Genomic DNA, 19,215 nt, shown 5'->3' with positions numbered 1-19,215 from the left:
AAGGCCTTTGACAAGGTTCCTCGTGGAAGGTTGGTTAAGAAGGTTCAATTGTTGGGGATTAATGGTGGAGTAGCAAGATGGATTTAACAGTGGCAGAATGGGAGATGCCAGAGATTAATGGTGGATGGCTGTTTGTCAGGTTGGAGGCCAGTGACTAGTGGGCTGCCTCAGGGATCTGTGTTGGGTCCACTGTTGTTTGTCATGTACATCAATGATCTAGATGATGGTGTGGTAAATTAGATTAGTAAATATGCAGATGATACTAAGATAGGTGGTGTTGTGGATAATGAAGTAGATTTCCAAAGTCAACAGAGAGATTTAGGCCAGTTGGAAGAGTGGGCTGAAAGATGGCAGATGGAGTTTAATGCTGATAAGTGTGAGGTGCTACATCTTGGCAGGACAAATCAAAATAGGACGTACATGGTAAATGGTAGGGAATTGAGGAATGCAGTTGAACAGAGGGATCTAGGAATAACTATGCACAGTTCCCTGAAGGTGGAATCTCATGTAGATAGGGTGGTAAAGAAAGCTTTTGGTGTGCTGGTCTTTATAAATCAAAGCATTGAGTATAGAAGTTGGGATGTAATGTTAAAATTGTACAAGGCATTGGTGATGCCAATTCTGGAGTATGGTGTACAATTTTGGTCGCCTAATTATAGGAAGAATGTCAACAAAATAAAGCGAGTACAGAGGAGATTTACAAGAATGTTGCCTGGGTTTCAGCAACTAAGTTACAGAGAAAGGTTGAACAAGTTAGGTCTTTATTCTTTGGAGCGCAGAAGGTTAAGGGGGGACTTGGTAGAGGTCTTTAAAATGATGAGAGGGATAGACAGAGTTGACGTGGATAAGCTTTTCCCACTGAGAGTAGGGAAGTTTCAAACAAGAGGACATGACTTGAGAATTAAGGGACAGATGTTTAGGGGTAACATGAGGGGGAACTTCTTTACTCAGAGAGTGGTAGCTGTGTGGAATGAGCTTCCAGTGAAGGTGGTGGAGGCAGGTTCGATTTTATCATTTAAAAATAAATTGGATAGTTATATGGACGGGAAAGGGGTGGAGGGTTATGGTCTGAGTGCAGGTGGATGGGACTGGGGGAGAATACGTGTGCGGCACGGACTAGAAGGGCCGAGATGGCCTGTTTCCGTGTTGTAATTGTTATATGTTATATGGTTATATGGTTCAGGCAACGCCTGTGGAGGAGAATGGGCAGACGACGTGTCTGGTCATGACCTCTTAATTCAGACGGCGTCTGTCAATGTACCTTCACGGATACAGCTTGACCCGCTTAGTTCCTCCATAACTTTGGTTTTTGCTCATGACCCTAACCTTGCTCAGTTTAAAATGACTAATTATCAGTATTTATAGCAGTTACTTAATTTTTTGCAAGAAATGAAGAAATACTTGGAGCAAGTACCGCATTTCAGCGACAAGAAGCTCACAGCAGTGGGTGAGGAGGACTGAAGTGTTGGCGATGTGGTCTCTCCGGGTTTGTCTCTGCACCGTCCTGCTCTCCGTCTCAGTCCAGGGTTACAGTGAGTGTTTTCTGTTGACCTGATTAGCTCGTCCTTGTTGTCCCATCATCTCTCCCACTGTTCTGGTTCATGCTCTATCGTTGCTCCAGCTGTTTGTACTTTAACTCCTGCCGAGGGCAACGATTCAATGATTCAATTATATTTTATTGTCACGTGGACCTAGGCACAGTAAAATGATTTATTTTGCATACAACCCGGCGACACGGTGGCGTAGCGGTAGAGCTAGCGCCAGTGACCGGGTTCGATCCGGACTACGGGTCCTTGCCTGGAAGAAAGTTGCTCGTTCTCCCCGAGAGCTGCGCGGGGTTTCTCCGAGATCTTCGGTTTCCTCCCACACTCCAAACGTACAGATTTGTAGGTTAATTGGCTTAGTGATAATGTAAAATTGTCCTTAATGTGTGTAGGGTCGTGTTAACGTGCGGGGATCGCTGGTCGGTGCGGAATCGGTGGGCCGAAGGGCCTGTTTCCGTGCTGCACCTCTAAACCAAACGAAACTAAAACCATATAGCAGTCCTCACCCACGCAGGACCCAAGTGTCGCCGAACATTCCTGTCAACTGCCTGCCACCGCACTTGTCGGCAACACGACCCCCTCCCGCCAGGTCCCTCTTCATTCTCGGCGACCCTCCGGCCGCTTCCCCACCCTCTTTGTTCTCAGCGATACACTCTCCCTCTCCGTTCTCGGCGGCTCTCGCTCTCTGAGATGGTTTTAGCCTTCCTCGGCTCTCCGGCGATCTCCTCGCTCTCGGATGCCCCCTATCCCCCCCCCCCTCCCCCCCCCACGATCTCTGACGCCTCTTCTCGCTCTCGGGCGATCCTCCTCGGTCCGGATGCCCTCCTCCTCCTCCCGACTGCTTCCGGCCGTCGCTTGGGGAAAGGTTGTGATATCGTCCGCCGTTAAGTGCCCTTCCGAAGTTGGTGGTGAGGTCTTCTTCGTGCAGGTCATATGGCGGCAAGATGAGATTGCACATGGAACCGGCCTTTTATGAATTAGAGCGGTGCACATGATAAGAAAGAGGGTGAAATGATACTCGAGGTCGGCGGGAGTAGGGAGAGGCAAAGATCATAGAGGAGCAAGATAGACCACTCCTCCGAAATACAATGGACTGACGTGTAGTACGTGACGGAACGTCACGGCCGCCATTTCTTAATGCGACACGCAACTTCCGGTATGCCACCCGCTGAGATCCAAAGCAAAGATTATAGAGCTCCTCTATAATCTTTGATCCAAAGCAAAGATCCTCGAGTATCTTGTAGCGGGAACAGCCCCCTCCTTTGCGTAGTTTCCCTTGCATTGCATTGTGCAGTTTCCCTTGTATTGCTTTAACACACACTGCACAAAATTAAATTTAACGTATCTATATTTTATATATTTATATGAATGTGTGTCTGTGTGTGAGAGGCAAGTTAGAGATAATAAACTTTATTCTCATGGATCAGAAGCAACTTTGATTTAAATAATCACTATTAATTCATTTGTCTTGTAAGATGATATACATAAACCATAAAGGCAATTATATAGTAATAATAAATATATGCATATATATATATTTATACACATACATATATATACACATACATATATACACATACATACACACGTATACACATACATATGCACACATACATATGGATACATTTATATGCATACATACACACATATAAACATATATATACATACATATATACACACATATACATATACATGCATATATACACATACATGCATATATACACATACATATATATTTATACATATGATCATTTTCCAACGATCAATAGATTTACGATCAGTTCCTGTGGATTGGAGGGTAGCTAATGCTATCCCACTTTTCAAGAAAGGAGCGTGAGAGAAAACAGGGAATTACAGACCAGTTAGCCCGACTTTGGTGGTGTGAAAGATGCTGGAGTCAATTATTAAAGATGTAATAATGGGGCATTTGGATAGCAGTAAAAGAATGAGTCCAAGTCAACATGGATTTATGAAAGGGAAATCATGTTTGACTAATCTTCTGGATTTTTTTGCCGCAAGGCTTGGTGTTGGGGCCGCAACTGTTTACCATATATATTAATGATTTGGAAAAGGGAATTAGGAGCAAAACTAATGCATACATACCTACATATTTAAATTCATCTGATAAGTTGGTCAAATAACATGGGCACCTTCTTACTTTTTTTGAGACATGGATTTTTTTAATGTGAATGTCTCATAGCAACACATTTGTGGGTCAGAAGTATTTTGTACCAACCCCCACAATTTCAAATTATTCTAAATTGAACTTCTTAAACAAGGAAAACAATTTTTATTTACATCATTTTGTGTGGCTGTCAAGGTGGCTGTGTTGACTGTAATTATGAGACTGCCGGGCAGTATCACTGTGAATGGCGGTGGCTGTGTGTTTTAATGCAAGTGTGAAAAGGAGAGTAAATTTAAAGAGACAATGTGAGACCCATCAGGGTTTCATCCAAGAACCAATTTAAAGGCAAGGTTCCATCAATTACAGTATTTTAATTGAAAACCTTACTCTTAATATTCTTCCTAATTAGGCTTTTTGTGTTCCCTCTTGAACTTTGTGTCTCCCAGAGCCTCTGGGGAGGTTCTGGAGATACAATAATCCAATCTTGAGGCAAATAACCATCTTTAAAACTGGCATTGCCTCTGCCTTTAATTCTACATTCTCCGAGGATGCTGGATGCCGCGACAATCTCTTGCAACAAGTACAGAAAGGCAGTCAACTGCAAAAAGATCAAAGAGAGGAAAGAGTATGGAAGGGAAAGGCTTTTCAGAATCATAATCAGATTTTATTTGCCAAGTATGTTTTGCAACATACGAGGAATTTCATTGGCCAGGTCAGTCATACAATTAAAAGCAACAGCACTCAAAAACACATTTTAATACGGACATTCACCAGTGACTCCTACACATTCCTCATTGTGATGGAAGGCGAAATAAAGTTCAAGTCCCTTCCTTTTGTTCTTCCTCGGTCGGGGGCCTCAAGCCCCCCGTTCTAACTCCGTTCAATGGCGAACTCCTCTTGGTCTCCAGGCCTATAGTGCTGCACAAATCACTGCACCACATGCATCTATTTATTCCCTTTTCCCATGGTTCATGCAGCTGGATATTAACTTGCCGACATGGAAAGAGATGCAGTGAGCATTCAATAGTTCAGACTTCTGGGTGAATTAAGGGGCTGCTTGATGGGCTGAGGGTAATCGAGATTGTATGATTGTCATTCTTTTGGAAGAACTGATGGAAGTTCTTATGGAAAAGCTGATGAATTGACTACGGGATGAGCTGGTGGGCTCGAGGATTGCTGGATGAGTGTTCTAGAAACATAGAAAATATGTGCAGGATGAGGCCATTTGGCCCTTAGAGCCAGCACCGCCATTCATTGTGATCATGGCTGATCAGCCATAATCGATAACCCGTGCCTGCCTTCTCCCCATATCCCTTGATTCCACTAGCCCCTAGAGATCTATCTAACTCTCTCTTAAATCCACCCAGTGATTTGGCCTCCACTGCCCTCTGTGGCAGGGAATTCCACAAATTCACAACTCTCTGGGTGAAAACGTTTTTTCTCACCTGTCTTAAATGGCCTCCCCTTTGTTCTAAGACTGTGGCCCCTGGTTCTGGACTCGCCCAACATTGGGAACATTTTTCCTGTATCTAGCTTGTTCAGTCTTTTTATTCATTTATATGTTTCTATAAGATCCCCTTGCGTCTAACAAGAGTGTTTTATTGTCATGTAGAACAATTTCCTGCATCTAGCTTGTCCCAGATAGAACAATTACATTCTTACTTTCAGCAGCACAACAGAATCTGTAAACATAGTACACTGTAAACAATATGATAAGATCCCCCTCATCCTTCTAAACTCCAGTGAATACAAGCCTAGTCTTTTAAATCTTTCCTCATATGACAGTTCTTTTAGGTTATTTGATGGTTAGGACAGGTTTAGAGGGGTATGGGCCAAATGCAGGCATGTGGGACTAGTGTAGATGGGACATGTTGGCCAGCGTGGGCAAGTTGAGCTGAAGGGCCTGTTTCTACGCTGTGAGACTCTATGACTAGGTGATCTGTTGAAGCTGGTGGTATGCCATGAGGAACAATGGGCATGGACCTTTGTAAACCACCACCTGGTTGAGTCTCCTTGAGTCACCATCGGCATTGATAACATCAGTCAGGGGTTGATGATCTGCAAAAAACAAGTTGGTCTCATTCTTGTTCTCTCATGCGATACAGGCAGCAGATCTGAACTGCCTGTGTTTGCCCTCTTGGCTGTCTTTTGTCAAATTACGTTGGAGATTAGAGTCACCCCTGAAACAAACAGTGCCTTGTGATCCACAGGGGAAAAATAAAATCTAAATGCAGAACAATGGATGGTTTAAATCAAAGAAAATTATACAAATAGGCCATTAGAGCAATACCGATCTAGGAAACTGAGAGCAGATTTTACAATGCATTTAAACCTCTCCCATTTTTAAGAGATGCATTCCTGGAATATGTAGGAAGTTTATTGTAACCTAGTGCCCTAATGGATTAAGGGCGGCATGGTGGTGCAGCGGTAAAGTTGCTGCCTTACAGTGGGTGCTGTCTGTACAGAGTTCGTACATTCTCACCGTGACTGAATGGGTGTTCTCCGAGATCTTCGGTTTCTTCCCACACTCCAAAGACATACAGGTTTGTAGGCTTGGTATAAGTGTAAATTGTCCCTAGTGTGTGTAGGATGGTGTTAGTGCGCGGGGATCGCTGGTCAATGCGGACGCGGTGGGCCAAAGGGCCTGTTTCCGCGCTGTATCTCTGTAAGAAATAGAAGCAAGGATAAGCCATCTAAATTCAAACCACCATCAGTAAGATTATTGTTGATCCTGCAACTCAACACCTTATTCCCACATTCTCTCCATTATCCTTCATCCTTTTCGTATTTGAAAAAAAATATCAAGGACTCGACTTACACCATCTCACGCGATAAAGAATTCCAAGATTCCCAGCCCTTGAGTGAAGAAACTGCTCCTTGTCTCATTACTAAATATCATGACCCATATTCTGAGACTTTGGCCCTCGTTCTAGATCACCAGACCAACCGCAATCTCCACCCACGAGCCCAATCTAAACAGAGATAGACACAAAATGCTGGAGTAACTCAATGGGTCAGGCAGCATCTCTGGAGAAAAGGAATACGTGACGTTGCAGGTCGGAAGCCTTCTTCAGACTGCGTTCTGACACTTCTTCTTCTTCTTCTTGCGTATGGCGTGCACAGCCTAAAGTTGTAGGACAACTTGTTCTATTTGATCTTATTTGACTGTGCACACCAGGTTGATTGGATTTGTCGAAACAGGGCGGACCACGTGAAGGTTGCAATCTCCCACGCCGCGTTCTGACACCAAAGAGCAAAATGTCCAACGTAGATACAATAATAAATATATCGCCATTTGCATTAGTTTTGTGCAGTTAACAATCACAATTTCACACAATGTACATAAGACAGCAGTTATTTGACAAATGCTCTGCAGTTCGGTGCAGGAGATCTTGTCGACGAATATTCTGGACCCACTGTTGACATCTGAAATTACAGGAGATATCATTTAGGATTAACTAATAAGAAAAAAGATGATCATAACTACATGCCTGAACAATGGATGATATGTCACTTAAATGCAATTGTTTTCAGTTGTGTGGAGAGACCTGTATGTTGAAGATGCTTTTTGCCTCTAATATGTCAATTTACCTTAAATGTAGAAGAGCTTATTAAAATCTTCTTACAAAGACCATTAAGTATTTTCTTTCTATCCTCTTTTGGACCCAAGGCATAGCAGAGCTGCTAACTCTCACGAAGAGGTAAGGGAGGGAGAGAGGGAAGGGAGGGAGAGAGGGAGAAGAGAGGGAGAGAGAAGAGAGGGAGAGAGAGAGAGAGATCGAGAGAAGAGAGGGGAGAGAGAGATCGAGAGAAGAGAGGGGGAAGGGGGAGAGGGAGATGGGGGAGGGGAAGAAGGGGGTGAAGGAGAAGGGGAAAAGGGGGGAGAGGGAGAAGGGGGACAGGGAGAAGGGGGAGAGGGAGTGGAACGATAACACATTATAACGCGCAGCCGTCCCATTCCGACCAAAGATTATAGAGCAGATCTCCTCTCCTATCTTTGATTGCGGCCGCCGCCGAACCCCCCGGCCCACCATTGCACCCAATGTGTCCCGCGGGCCATATTTTGGAGACCAATCCCTTACAAGAACAAAACCAAAAACGTACAGAAGTGTTAAAATTGTCTTTATTATTATGGTAAGTAAAGATCTATTAAAAATAAGTCTAATAACTTTCTAATGTACCGACAAACCTAGTTTCCCAATGGCCGTTGATGGGAGAACAGAAAATAACATTTTCACGACAGAATATCGACTGAAAATAATAATAATATTTTCTCACCTTTCTTTTTTATTGGGGAACCTAAAGATTGACAGGTCGGGTCGTTTAGATTTACGATTAGAACAATTGATAGCAGAGCAGTGATGTGAAGATTTAGATAAGGACGCCATGACAGTGTGGGGGGAAGCCCAACAAAATGCCTCAAAAAATGGCGTCGACAATCACACGCGTCATACTACGCGTTTTTCGAGGAGTGGTCTATCTTGCTCCTCTATGATCTTTGGGGAGAGGGATCTCGGAGCAGGCCAAAAGCAATCTTATTTAATGGCGTTGGAAGCGGAAGTTGTCAGGAGATGTGATTGAGATATGGAAAATTGTGAAGTGAGTAGTATAGCGTGAGGCTCTACACGTTGGTGGAAAAACAAGAACTTGCAGTCATAGAATGAAGGTAATTGCGACACTGTTGCTCAGAAATATTATTTCTCACAGGGGCTGGCTGGTTTACAATGTAGGGCCCGGTAGAATTGGCGGCTGAGCTAAGTGGTGCGTTCTAAATTAAGCCAGTGATGTATCTGAAAGAATAGATTTTTTAAAGAAATAAAGCGCAGAAACAGGCCGTTCGGTCCACATATTCTGCGCCTACCAGCGATCACCCCGGACACTCACACTATCCGACACGATAGGGATAAATTTACTATTATACCATGCTAATCAGCCGACAAACCTGTGCCCTTTGGCGTCTTGGAGATCTTGTGAGGAAGCCGGCAATCCCGGAGAAAACTGGACGTTTCTAAAACTAACGCAGGTCACGGGGAGAACATACAAACTTCGTACTGACAGCACCCGTAGTCAGAATCGAACCCTTGTCTCTGGCTCTGTAAGGCAGCAATTCCAACTCTGCGCCATCGTGCCGAATTTTCAAAGCCCAAGTCCCGGAATCGCCTTTAAACGCAAGAAACGGCATTTATTAAAAGAAAAGGGACGGGTTCGGGGTTCGGACGAGAATTATCGTCAGCCCTTACCCCCCCCCCCCCCCCCCCCCCCATCCCCCTTCCCCACCGCCCAACAACTCGTATCACCCAACTCCCAACGCGAAACCTTGATTGAATCCCAACAAATAACTCATTGCTGGTCATCCATAGTTGCACGGACATTCACCCACCCCCTCGTATTAATGTACAAATCAGGCCAGGGATCGGGTAGACGCACAGAGTATCTTGCCCAATGGAGAGGAATCGAGAACCAGATGGCATAGGTTTAATGTGAAAGAAAAAAAAATAATATGAACCTGAGTGGTATCTTTTTCACACAAAGGATGGCGGGTGTATGGAAAAAACTTCCGGGGGAAGTAGATGGCAGGATCTATCGCGAAGAAGAAATTCGATAGTTAAATGGATAGGGCAGGTTTAGAGGGATATTGGGCCAAACGCAGGCAGGCGAGTCTAGTGTAGATGGGACATGTTGGTGGGTGTGGACAAGTTGAGCCGAAGGGTCTGTTTCCACACTGACTCGATGAGTCAATGACTCTAACCTTTATCTAATGGAAGGACCAAATTGCTGGAGTAACTCAGCGGGTCCGGCAGCATCTCTGGAGAACATGAAAAGCTGACGTTTCCGGGTTGGACCCTTCGTCGTACTGACTCTGAGATGCTGCCCGACCCTCTAAGTTACTCCAGCATTTCGTGTCTTTCTTTTGTAAACCGGCACCAGTAGTTCCGAAAGGCACCACTTGTGGCGACATCCCCGACTCAAACCGAATCTCTTCCCCAGTTATTCTATATTGAGTAGTATTTGGGCCGTCATGTCGCAGTTGTAGAATACGTTGGTGAAGCCGGATTTAGAGGATTGTGTTCAGTTCTGTGCATCATGTTATAGGAAATATGTTGTATAACTGGAACGGGTACAGAGAAGGTTGACCCGGATGTTGCCAGGACTAGACGGTCTGAGCTATAGGGAGAGGTTGAGTAGGCTGGGACTCTGTTCCACGGAGCTTAGGAGAATGAGGGGTGATCTTAGAGAGGTGTATAAAATAATGAGAGGAATAGATCGGGTAGTTGCACATATTCTCTTGCCCCGAGTAGGTGAATCGAGCTCCAGAGGACATAGGTTTAAGGTGAAGAGGAAAACATTTAATGGGAATCTGAGGAGCAACATTTTCACGAAGGTTGGTGGCTCTATGGAACAAGCTGCCAGAGGATGTAGTTCAGACTGGGACTATCCCTAAGTTTAAATAAAATTAGAGGTTCATGGATAGGAAAGGTTTGCAGGGATATGGATCAAACCCGGGCAGGTGGGATTAATGTAGATGGGACATGTTCGTCTGTGGGCCGAAGGGTTTATTTCCACATGTTTCACTCTGTGACATTATGACAGATAGGAGAGGAAGAGAGAAGAGGAGAAGGAGAGAGAGAGAGAGAGAGGAGAAGGAGAGAGAGAGGAGAGAGAGAAGGAGAGAGAGAGACGGGAGAAGAGAGGAGAGAGAGAGAGAGAGAAGAGAAGAGATAGAGAGAGCAGAGAAGGCAGAGAAGAGAGAGAAGGAGAGAGGCAGAGGGCGATGAGAGAGCGATAGGACGCGAGAGACGAGAGAGTGAAGCGCTGAGATCTATCTCTCTCTCTACATCTCTCTTCTCTCTCTCTCTCTCTCTCTCTCTCTCTCTCTCTCTCTCTCTCTCTCTCTCTCTCTCTCTCTCTTTATCTCTATCTCTCGGCAGACTTTTCGTACAAAAGTTGGACAATATCCGGAGCTGATGTGGTGTCTGCCGTGGAAGGAACGTCCGCTGTGTTGCCGTGTACATTCACCCACCCACCCACTGATCACAACCTCATCGGCTCCGTGTTGTGGTACAGGAGGAAATCCGGGGGTGACCACCTTGTGTTTAACTGTACATATCTAAATCCTGACCGCTGCACCGGCGAAGAAGTGACACCGGCGACAGGAAGTGGTTTGTTGAGATTCGTGGGGAACCTCAGGCAGAGGGATGCCTCCATAATGGTGGAGCGACTGAGCCGCGAGGACGACGGTGCATGGTATCGGTGCCGTGTGGAACTCAACGTTGGAAATCTTCACGCTGTGGACCCAACACGCCTGACCGTGAGAGGTGAGGAACAATGCTGAGAGGCTGTAATAGCCCCAGATAGCCCAGGCCAAACGTGTCCATGGTGCACTGAATGATCAATAAATGTTGTTCCGCCCCATGTTAGATGTGCCGGTTCCGCATGTGATCACTTTGCAATCCATCCCGCAGTAGAATTTATTTTAGTTTAGTTAAGTTTAATTTATTGTTGTCACGTGCACCGAGTCAGCGAAAAGACGATACATATCTACGATCAAGCCATCCACAGTGCAGAGATGCAGGATATAGGGTGTAATGTGTTCCTAGATAAGGTCAGAGCGGCAACCTATTCGAAACCTACATGGTCTTTAGCAAGGCCTTTGATAATAATCCGCATGGTAGGCTGGCTGCTCTAGAAGGTCGGGTCAGTGGGTTCCAGAGAGCGTAAGTTAACTGGATGAATCGTTGTCCTGTACAAGGCAGCAGAGGGTGTTGGTGATAGTCCCTTGGACTGGAGGCATGTGACCAGTTTTGTGCCTTAGAGATTGTTGCTGGACCCGTTGCTGTTGGTAGTCAGTTCAACGACATTGGATGAAAATGCGCAAGGCATACCTAGTAAATTGGACGATGACGCTAAAATATGTGATATTGTAGACAGTGCAGAAGGATGACAGATACAAAAACTGGAGTCACTCGGCGGGTCAGACAGGGTCTCTGGAGAAAAGGAATAGATGACGTTCCGGGTCGAGGTCCTTCTTCAGACTCAAGACGTGACTCAAGAGGTGAGATAGCAGAGTCAGGGGATAGGGGGAGAAGGCAGGAACGGGGTACAGATTCCCGATGATCAGCCATGATCACATTGAATGGCGGTGCTGGCTCGAAGGGCCGAATGGCCTACTCCTGTACCTATTGTCTATTGTCTATTGTTTCCGGTTAGACTATTCAGACTAGTCTTCAGGCTCGACCCAAAACGTCACCTTCTCTCCAGAGATGCTACTCAAGTTTTTTGTGTATATCTCGGGTTTAAACCAGCAACTCCAGTTCATTCCTACGCAGTTCTGAAGGATATCAAGAATATCTTCGGGATCTTGTGCGAGTTGCTGCAGTTTTGGAGGTTTCCACGTTGAATAGGGCCTGGTGATTGATGTAGAACAGAAGGACATTGGATTACAAATACAAATACAAATACATAGCTTCCCGAAAGTGGCGTCAAATGTAGACAATGTGATGAACAATAGTTTTGTCTCACTGGCAGTCAACAGGCAGGGCATTGAATACAGATAAAAGAACTGCAGATGCTGCTTTACAAATGTGGACACAGAGTGCTGGCGTAAGGCAGGTAAGGCAGTATCCCACGATAACATGTATATACGACCTTTAGAGTTGGAACCCTTCGTCAGACTGATTGTGGAGGAGGGGGAAAATATCATGCGTATTCACGCTGGCTATTTCTTTCCTGATTATATACGTTCTGAAAATATCACCCTGAGACCCGTATAATTGCAAACGTTATGTTGTTTGGGGAGGTACATTGACAGAAAATGTATAGAAAGCTTATGGGACAAACGGAGGCAAATGACAATCCACATGGACTACTTGAACTGAGGAGTCATTCATATATATGAGTGCTGTATATTTAAACAGTCCACACTGCCAGACATTTGCACTGCGAACGGGAGAGTAGAGGCAACGCTCACTGAGAGAGGAGCTGCGTGCATTAGGCGGCGGCGGGGCCTGGTACCGGTTGGGTGGGCGGGTCACCGCTTAGCACATTGAACAAGCCCAGCGCAGAACAGCAGCGGTGGCGCGGGTTCACTGCCGTTCGTTCTCTGACACCCAAGACAGAGCTGATGCAGTGCCGCACTGCCAGAGGCGCTCTGCCCAGCCCAGTGACTCGCTGCCGGAGCGATCCTTGATCTGCCCTGTTCCCGGCGCACACACCATACCTTCCCGGGGACCATCACTGTCAGCTCCACACTGGTCGCCTCCTCCATCCACTAGCCCCGAGGAGAGGTCGGTAAAACAATTCACTCACAATACTCTGATATATTCTGGTGGTGGGTACAATATGCTGGAGTAATTCAGCGGGACAGACAGCGTCTATGGAAATAGGTGACGTTTCGGGTCGAGACCGCACTTACATTCTGATGTCTGTCCTTCACTCAGCTGCAGTCGTGAATGTCTCAGTGGTGACTGGGACTGAGGGGGCTTCGGCCACGTTAGCGTGTGTGTTTCCACCGCCTGCACTCAACCACATCCTACACAAAGTCACATGGATGAGGAAGGATCCCTACCGACACATCGTCGCGTTCAGACCACAAGCTGATGGATCCTGGGCGGCGGAGAACGGAGCAACTCGGTTCGAGCTGGTCGGGGACCCAGAGCTGGGAAGCGTCTCAACCAGGATAAAGCAGCTGAGTGGGGAGGACAGTCACGACTACCTGTGTCTGGTGGAGTTCAGGAAACCTGATTACTCCCGTCCTGCATCAATAGCCCCATCGTAAACCCGCCGTTTATCCAACTGTCGCAGCGTGAGGTCCACCTGCGGGTCACAGCCGGTAAGAAACCATCTGCACATTCTGCGGTGCGCAGCGATGGTGTAGAGCGAGGGAGAGAAGCTGGAACCGGAAACCCTGTCTCTCTGGGCTTAGCGAACTCAGCCCCGCCTCATAAGGTCTTAAGCAATTGCAGTACAATTAGGCCATTCGGCCCTTCAAGTCTATTCCGCCATTCAATCATGGCTGATCTATCTCTCCATCCTTACACAATTCTACTGCCTTCTCCCCATAATATCTGACAACCGTACTGTGTCCGGTGGTGATCAGTAAACCGGATGAGTACCGTCACTTTCACAATGTACACCCCCTATTTATCCATCTGTCCCAGCGTGAGCTCAGGCTGCGGGTCACACCTGGTAAGAAATCATCGCCACAGTCTGCCATGTACAGCGAGGGTGTAGAGGAGAGGAAGGGAGGGGAACAGGAAAACCCGTCTCTTACGGCTCAACGAGCCTCCCGTCCGTGTAGCCAAGATCCTCTACAGAGTTTTGGGGGCAGCTTTCTTGTCGCCACAGCCAGGACGTTAAACCAAGGTCTAGTCTGCTCCTCAAACGTCTCTGACAGATCTTGGTCACCCTTCTGAACGAATGAATGAATGAATGAATGAATGAATGAATGAATGAATGAATGAATGAATGAATGAATGATTGAATGTATGATTGAATGTATGAATGAATGAATGAATGAATGAATGAATGAATGAATGAATGAATGAATGAATGAAATAATGAATGAATGAATGAATGAATGAATGAATGACTGAATGAATGAATGAATGAATGATACTTTGGTATCACATGGGTCGTGTCACACTGAAATTATTTGTTTTGCAACACGGGAATGCAAACAGTAGCCACCTCTAACACGCCGACAAAGTTACAATGTATTCAATTTGGTTCCCAATGTATTACTCTTTGTTCCCGCCCCCCGCCCCCCGATCCGCACGCCTCGATCCGCACGCCGGGATTTACTTTTATTCTCTGCAGTGCATCCGGCACCACCGCGGCCCGTACGACCACCTATACTCACGAGGGCTTGTCCGACCTCTGGCACCCACCGTCGGGCTCCTCCTCGACCGACGGCGCCCGTCATTGACCGCGACCGCAGCCATGTCCTCTCCTGAAAGCCACAAGGATCCGCGGCCCGGCTTCTCAAGTTGTTTTTGTTAATCCATTGACAGATATAGAAGAGAACAGAAATGCACCGCTTTGTTCATTTATATTAAGATAATACTTGTACACACGGGTAAAGATGGTTATTGCAATTATATTGGATGTTGATGAAACCGCACCGACAGACATGTGTAAACTTTAATCCTCTATAACTCCAATGAAGACTACCATCACCAAAACATTCCTCTTCATATAATAATAATAATAATAATAATAATAATAATAATAATAATAATAAATGTTATTTATGGGCGCCTTTCAAGAGTCTCAAGGACACCTTACAAAAAATTAGCAATTAGAGGAAAAACATGTAAGCGGAATGAAATAAATAGTAGAGACATGACTAGTACACAAATTAAAGACAGAATTCAATTCAAAACACAATATGAGGCAATTCAAGCACAGATGAAAAGGGAGGGGGGCGTGGGGCTATGGAAAGGCAGAGGTGAAGAGATGAGTCTGACAATTAAAATTGAATCTGAATCTGAATCTGAATCTGAATCTGAGTCTTGAGGCGGGACTGGAAGATGTTGAGGGACATGGAATTGCGGATCAGTTGGGGGAGGGAGTTCCAGAGCCTGGGAGCAGCCCAGAGAAGGCTCTGTCCCCAAAACTGCGGAGGTTGGACTTGTGGATGGCGAGGAGACCGGCTGATGTGGATCTGAGGGACCGTGAGGGTTGGTAGGGGGAGAGGAGGTCAGTGAGATATGGGGGGGGGGGGGGCAGATGGTGGAGGGCTTTGTAGGTGAGGACCAGGATCTTGTAGGTGATCCGGTGGGAGATGGGAAGCCAGTGAAGTTGTTTGAGGACTGGAGTGATGTGATGCCAGGATTTGATGTGGGTGATGAGTCGGGCGGCTGCGTTCTGGACCAGTTGGAGTCGGTTGATGTAGGTGGAGCTGATGCCAAGGAGAAGTGAGTTGCAATAGTCCAGTCGGGAGGAGATGAAGGCATGGATGAGTCTTTCAGCAGCGGGAGGTGTGAGAGAGGGTCTGATTTTGGCGGTTGCGGAGGTGAAAGAAGGAGGTTTTAATGACATGGCGGATGTGAGGCTCAAGGGAGAGGGTGGAATCAAAGATCACGCCACGGTTGCGGGCCTGCGGAGATGGGGAGACAGTGGTACCGTCGATGGTGAGAGTGGGGTTATTGATTTTGCTGAGTGTTGATTTGGAGCCTATGAGGAGCAATTCTGTTTTATCGCTGTTGAGTTTGAGGAAGTTATGTTGCATCCAGGTTTTTATAGCTGACAGACAGGAGTTGATATGGGAGAGGGGGGAGGGGGGATTTGGTGCCGAGGTAGATCTGGGTGTCATCGGCGTAACAGTGGAAGTCCAGGTTGAAGTGGCGGAGTATCTGACCAAGGGGGAGGATGTATATGATGAAGAGGAGGGGGGCCGAGTACGGAGTCTTGGGGAACGCCTTGAGTGACTGTGGCTGATATGTAGCCAGCTAACACTTGCTAGGCTTTGTCCAGCCCCACCTCTCATTTCCACCCCCTCCTCCCGCTAATACAATGGTTCTGAATAAGAATCCCGACAGTAAACGTCGCCGGTCGTCTGCCTCAACAGATATTACATTGCCTCCACAGATATTACATTGCCTCCACAGATATTACATTGTCTCCACAGATATTACATTGCCTCCACAGATATTACATTGCCTCCACAGATGCTGTTTGATCCGCTCGGTTATTGATACATTTTGGGTTTTGTTTAATACAAATATAGTTGTTGTCGTGTGCGTGAAGATGCACTAAACAGTTCCAATAATGACAGGTTGATTGAGATTGTTGGAAGATTGTGCAGCCCAGAAATGTGTTCTCGAAAGCGTAGGTGAATGGGAGGCGACATACGTGAAATTGTCAAATTCTTACTGAGTTTGAGAGTGTACATTCAGGGAGGGATCTTTTCCCTGACTGAAGAATCTCGGAACAGGGCCGCAGTTTAATGCATAGATAATTTAGTACTGAGACGAGGAAAAGTTCTTCACCTAGGTTGTGGAGAAACCTTCGAATCCCCCGCCCCCCACCCCCTTCGCGGGCATGGACACTCAGTCACTGTGTTCATTAAATCACGAATTCAATAGATTTCAATAGTTATTCAAAAATCAATAGATTTTAAAATTGTCAAGTTGATTAACTGACCTGAAATATAAATTCAGTTTCTCTCTCCACAGATGCTGTCTGATCAATCTAACCACTAAAAAAGACACAACATGCTGGAGTAACTCAGCGAGTCAGGCAGCATCTCTGGAGAAAATGGATAGGTGAAGTTTCGGGTCGGGTCCATACTTCAGTCTGAAGAAAGGTCCAGGGTTGAATCGTCATTGCCATGTTCTCCAGAAACGTTGCTTGGCCCGTTGAGTTATACCAGCACTTTGTATCTTTTTAGTAAACCAGCGTCTGTAATTGCTTGTAGTACCAAAGTAGTTATATCAGTTACTGCGATGTTTACAGTGCTATCGTGGAGACTTGTTTTCACCATTCAATACTGAATATTTGCAATGTTAACCCACCATTACATGATTTATCACTAATTTCAAGCCCTTCAGTACTTGGCCCAATGAGGTGATACACAATCTTTGCAAATAAACCAAGTGTGGGGATTTTAGGCGGTCTGGCGTTAACTTCTGTCACTGTGATCATTACTTTATATGGGGTTTTTTACATGTCCCTTTTTTATTCCTTGAAGCACACTTTACCTTCCACATTTCCTTGCGAAACAATCTACTGTTTAGTGTCACCGTCATCGCTACATCTGCAGATCAGCAGTGTACATCATTGATATCTCCCTCTTTGCCAGAATCTGGTTTGACCTCTGTCATTTTCTATTCAGTACCACAGACGTTCCCCGTTATGATCTAGTGCATGCCACTTGGATCGAAAACCCTTGCCTTGTTAGTGATGTGCTTCGTTTTATATTGTGACAAAATGAGGTATGTAAAATTATGAATATGCTTGCTTCTAAGTGACTACAGCATAATTAACGGTGATGCTCTTTATTTGTCGGGAAGTGATTTATTTACTCGATGGCATCCCAGGTGAACCAAGTATTTGTTGCAACTATTGTCACATCATAAAGAACTGTTTATTATATTGTAGTTGACTGCAGAAATTTGCTGTTCGGACATTTCCAGTTACCCTTTCCAAATTACAATGGCGATGTACTTCAAACAGTTTTTAAAAGCTTTTGAGCACTTTGGGACATTTGCCATGTTGAATGAATCTGATAAAGGCGAGCATAGAATTCGTGCCCGGCAGAATCACTGACGCCGCGCAGGAGCAGTACACATGGGCACTGTTTGTCTCCTCATCTCAAATGAACTAATATGAGGAGGCCAAACAGCATCCCCAGCTGGGATCAGCCAACTCAGTTCAAACCAAGAATAAATCTGTTGTCCTGGTCTATACAGTCCGGCTCCCCGAGGCAAAACTTCGCTCACATGTTATGGTCACGGCTCAGTCTCCAAACCCATCTTTCTTCGCTGGCTTCCATAGAAACAGAAATATAGAAAATAGGTGCAGATGTAGGCTATTCGGTCCCTCGAGCTCCCACATCGTTCAATGTGATCATGACTGATCATCCAAAATCAGTGCCATGTTCCCGCTTTCTCCCCTCATCCCTTTAGCCTAAGATCTATATCATATTATCTCTTGATAACATCCAGTGAGTTGACCTCCACTGCCTTCTGTGGCAGAGAATTGCACAGATTCACAACTCTCTGGGTGAATACGTTGTTCCTTATCTCAGTCCCAAATGGCCTACCCCTTATTCTTAAACTGTGACCCTTGGTTCTGGACTGTCCCAACTTGATGAACATTTTTCCTGCATCTACCCTGTCCAATTCCTTAAGAATTTCATATGTTTCTATGAGATCCCCTCTCTTTCTCAGGGGTGACCGGGAAGTTTGTCAGTCCTTTACGATCTCCTGCCACTTTCGGATTTGTTCGCTAAGTTCATACCGTTTTAACTCTGGACCCGTGTTCTAACAGACCCTGCCCGTGGAAGAGCTGCAGCGGCTCGTCGTAGGGGGACCGTGTGTCGTGTTGACCAAGACAGCGGACATGACCTTTACGCTGGAAATTCGGGACATGAGAGTTGGTGACAGCGCCAACTATCAATGTCAAGCTGCAGATCGCTGGACCGCATGGGGTTTAGATATGCACATTGGAATGGAAGGGTACATATAACGTGGTATATTTAAACGCTATATGATCAGAATCGGCCATCAGAATTAAAGGATTGTTTGTATTAGTAACCTTGCTATCAAGTTCAATTTCATTGTAATTTTATCTTTCTAAGTTATTTAACTGCCGTTTGGTTCGACGTTCCTGATATTAACCGTGTCTAAACCATTTTATTAACCCATTGAGAGCTCCGTTCCTCAATCGGAACAAAATCATCCATTAGGCGTTTGGGAAACACGGAATATTATTTGTTCTTCTGAAGCACTGCAATAATTGGGCAGCGTTTCCTGTTGCTGTCCGGGTAAAATGGGATGAGGACTTTATTTTATCGGAAAGACTGAGGGCTGGATCACTGTGTAT

General features: G+C 45.6%; 1 protein-coding gene across 1 annotated transcript; it reads left to right on the top strand.

Annotated features, from left to right (window-relative positions):
• Positions 1-1,302: 1,302 nt before the first annotated feature.
• Positions 1,303-17,603, top strand: LOC116970707 (sialic acid-binding Ig-like lectin 15). Its single transcript, XM_033017204.1, has 4 exons — positions 1,303-1,532; positions 10,599-10,985; positions 13,107-13,498; positions 17,504-17,603. The coding sequence occupies exons 1-3, from the start codon at positions 1,472-1,474 to the stop codon at positions 13,442-13,444; spliced, it is 786 nt and encodes a 261-aa protein (XP_032873095.1). The 5' UTR covers positions 1,303-1,471; the 3' UTR covers positions 13,445-13,498; positions 17,504-17,603.
• The last annotated feature ends 1,612 nt before the right edge of the window (positions 17,604-19,215 follow it).

This window comes from Amblyraja radiata, chromosome 3, assembly GCF_010909765.2.
Source record: "Amblyraja radiata isolate CabotCenter1 chromosome 3, sAmbRad1.1.pri, whole genome shotgun sequence".
In the NCBI taxonomy this organism is placed as follows: Eukaryota; Metazoa; Chordata; class Chondrichthyes; order Rajiformes; family Rajidae; genus Amblyraja; species Amblyraja radiata.
The sequence above is the reverse complement of the archived record's forward strand: the minus strand, read 5'-3'. Positions and strand labels throughout refer to the sequence as shown.

Excerpts from the sequence above, each read along its gene's own strand:
- LOC116970707 (XM_033017204.1), top strand. The coding sequence starts at position 1,472 with ATGTGGTCTCTCCGGGTTTGTCTCTGCACCGTCCTGCTCTCCGTCTCA. Across the intron at positions 1,533-10,598 it reads CGTCTCAGTCCAGGGTTACA|ACTTTTCGTACAAAAGTTGG; the intron begins GTGAGTGTTTTC and ends ATCTCTCGGCAG. Across the intron at positions 10,986-13,106 it reads AACACGCCTGACCGTGAGAG|CTGCAGTCGTGAATGTCTCA; the intron begins GTGAGGAACAAT and ends TCCTTCACTCAG.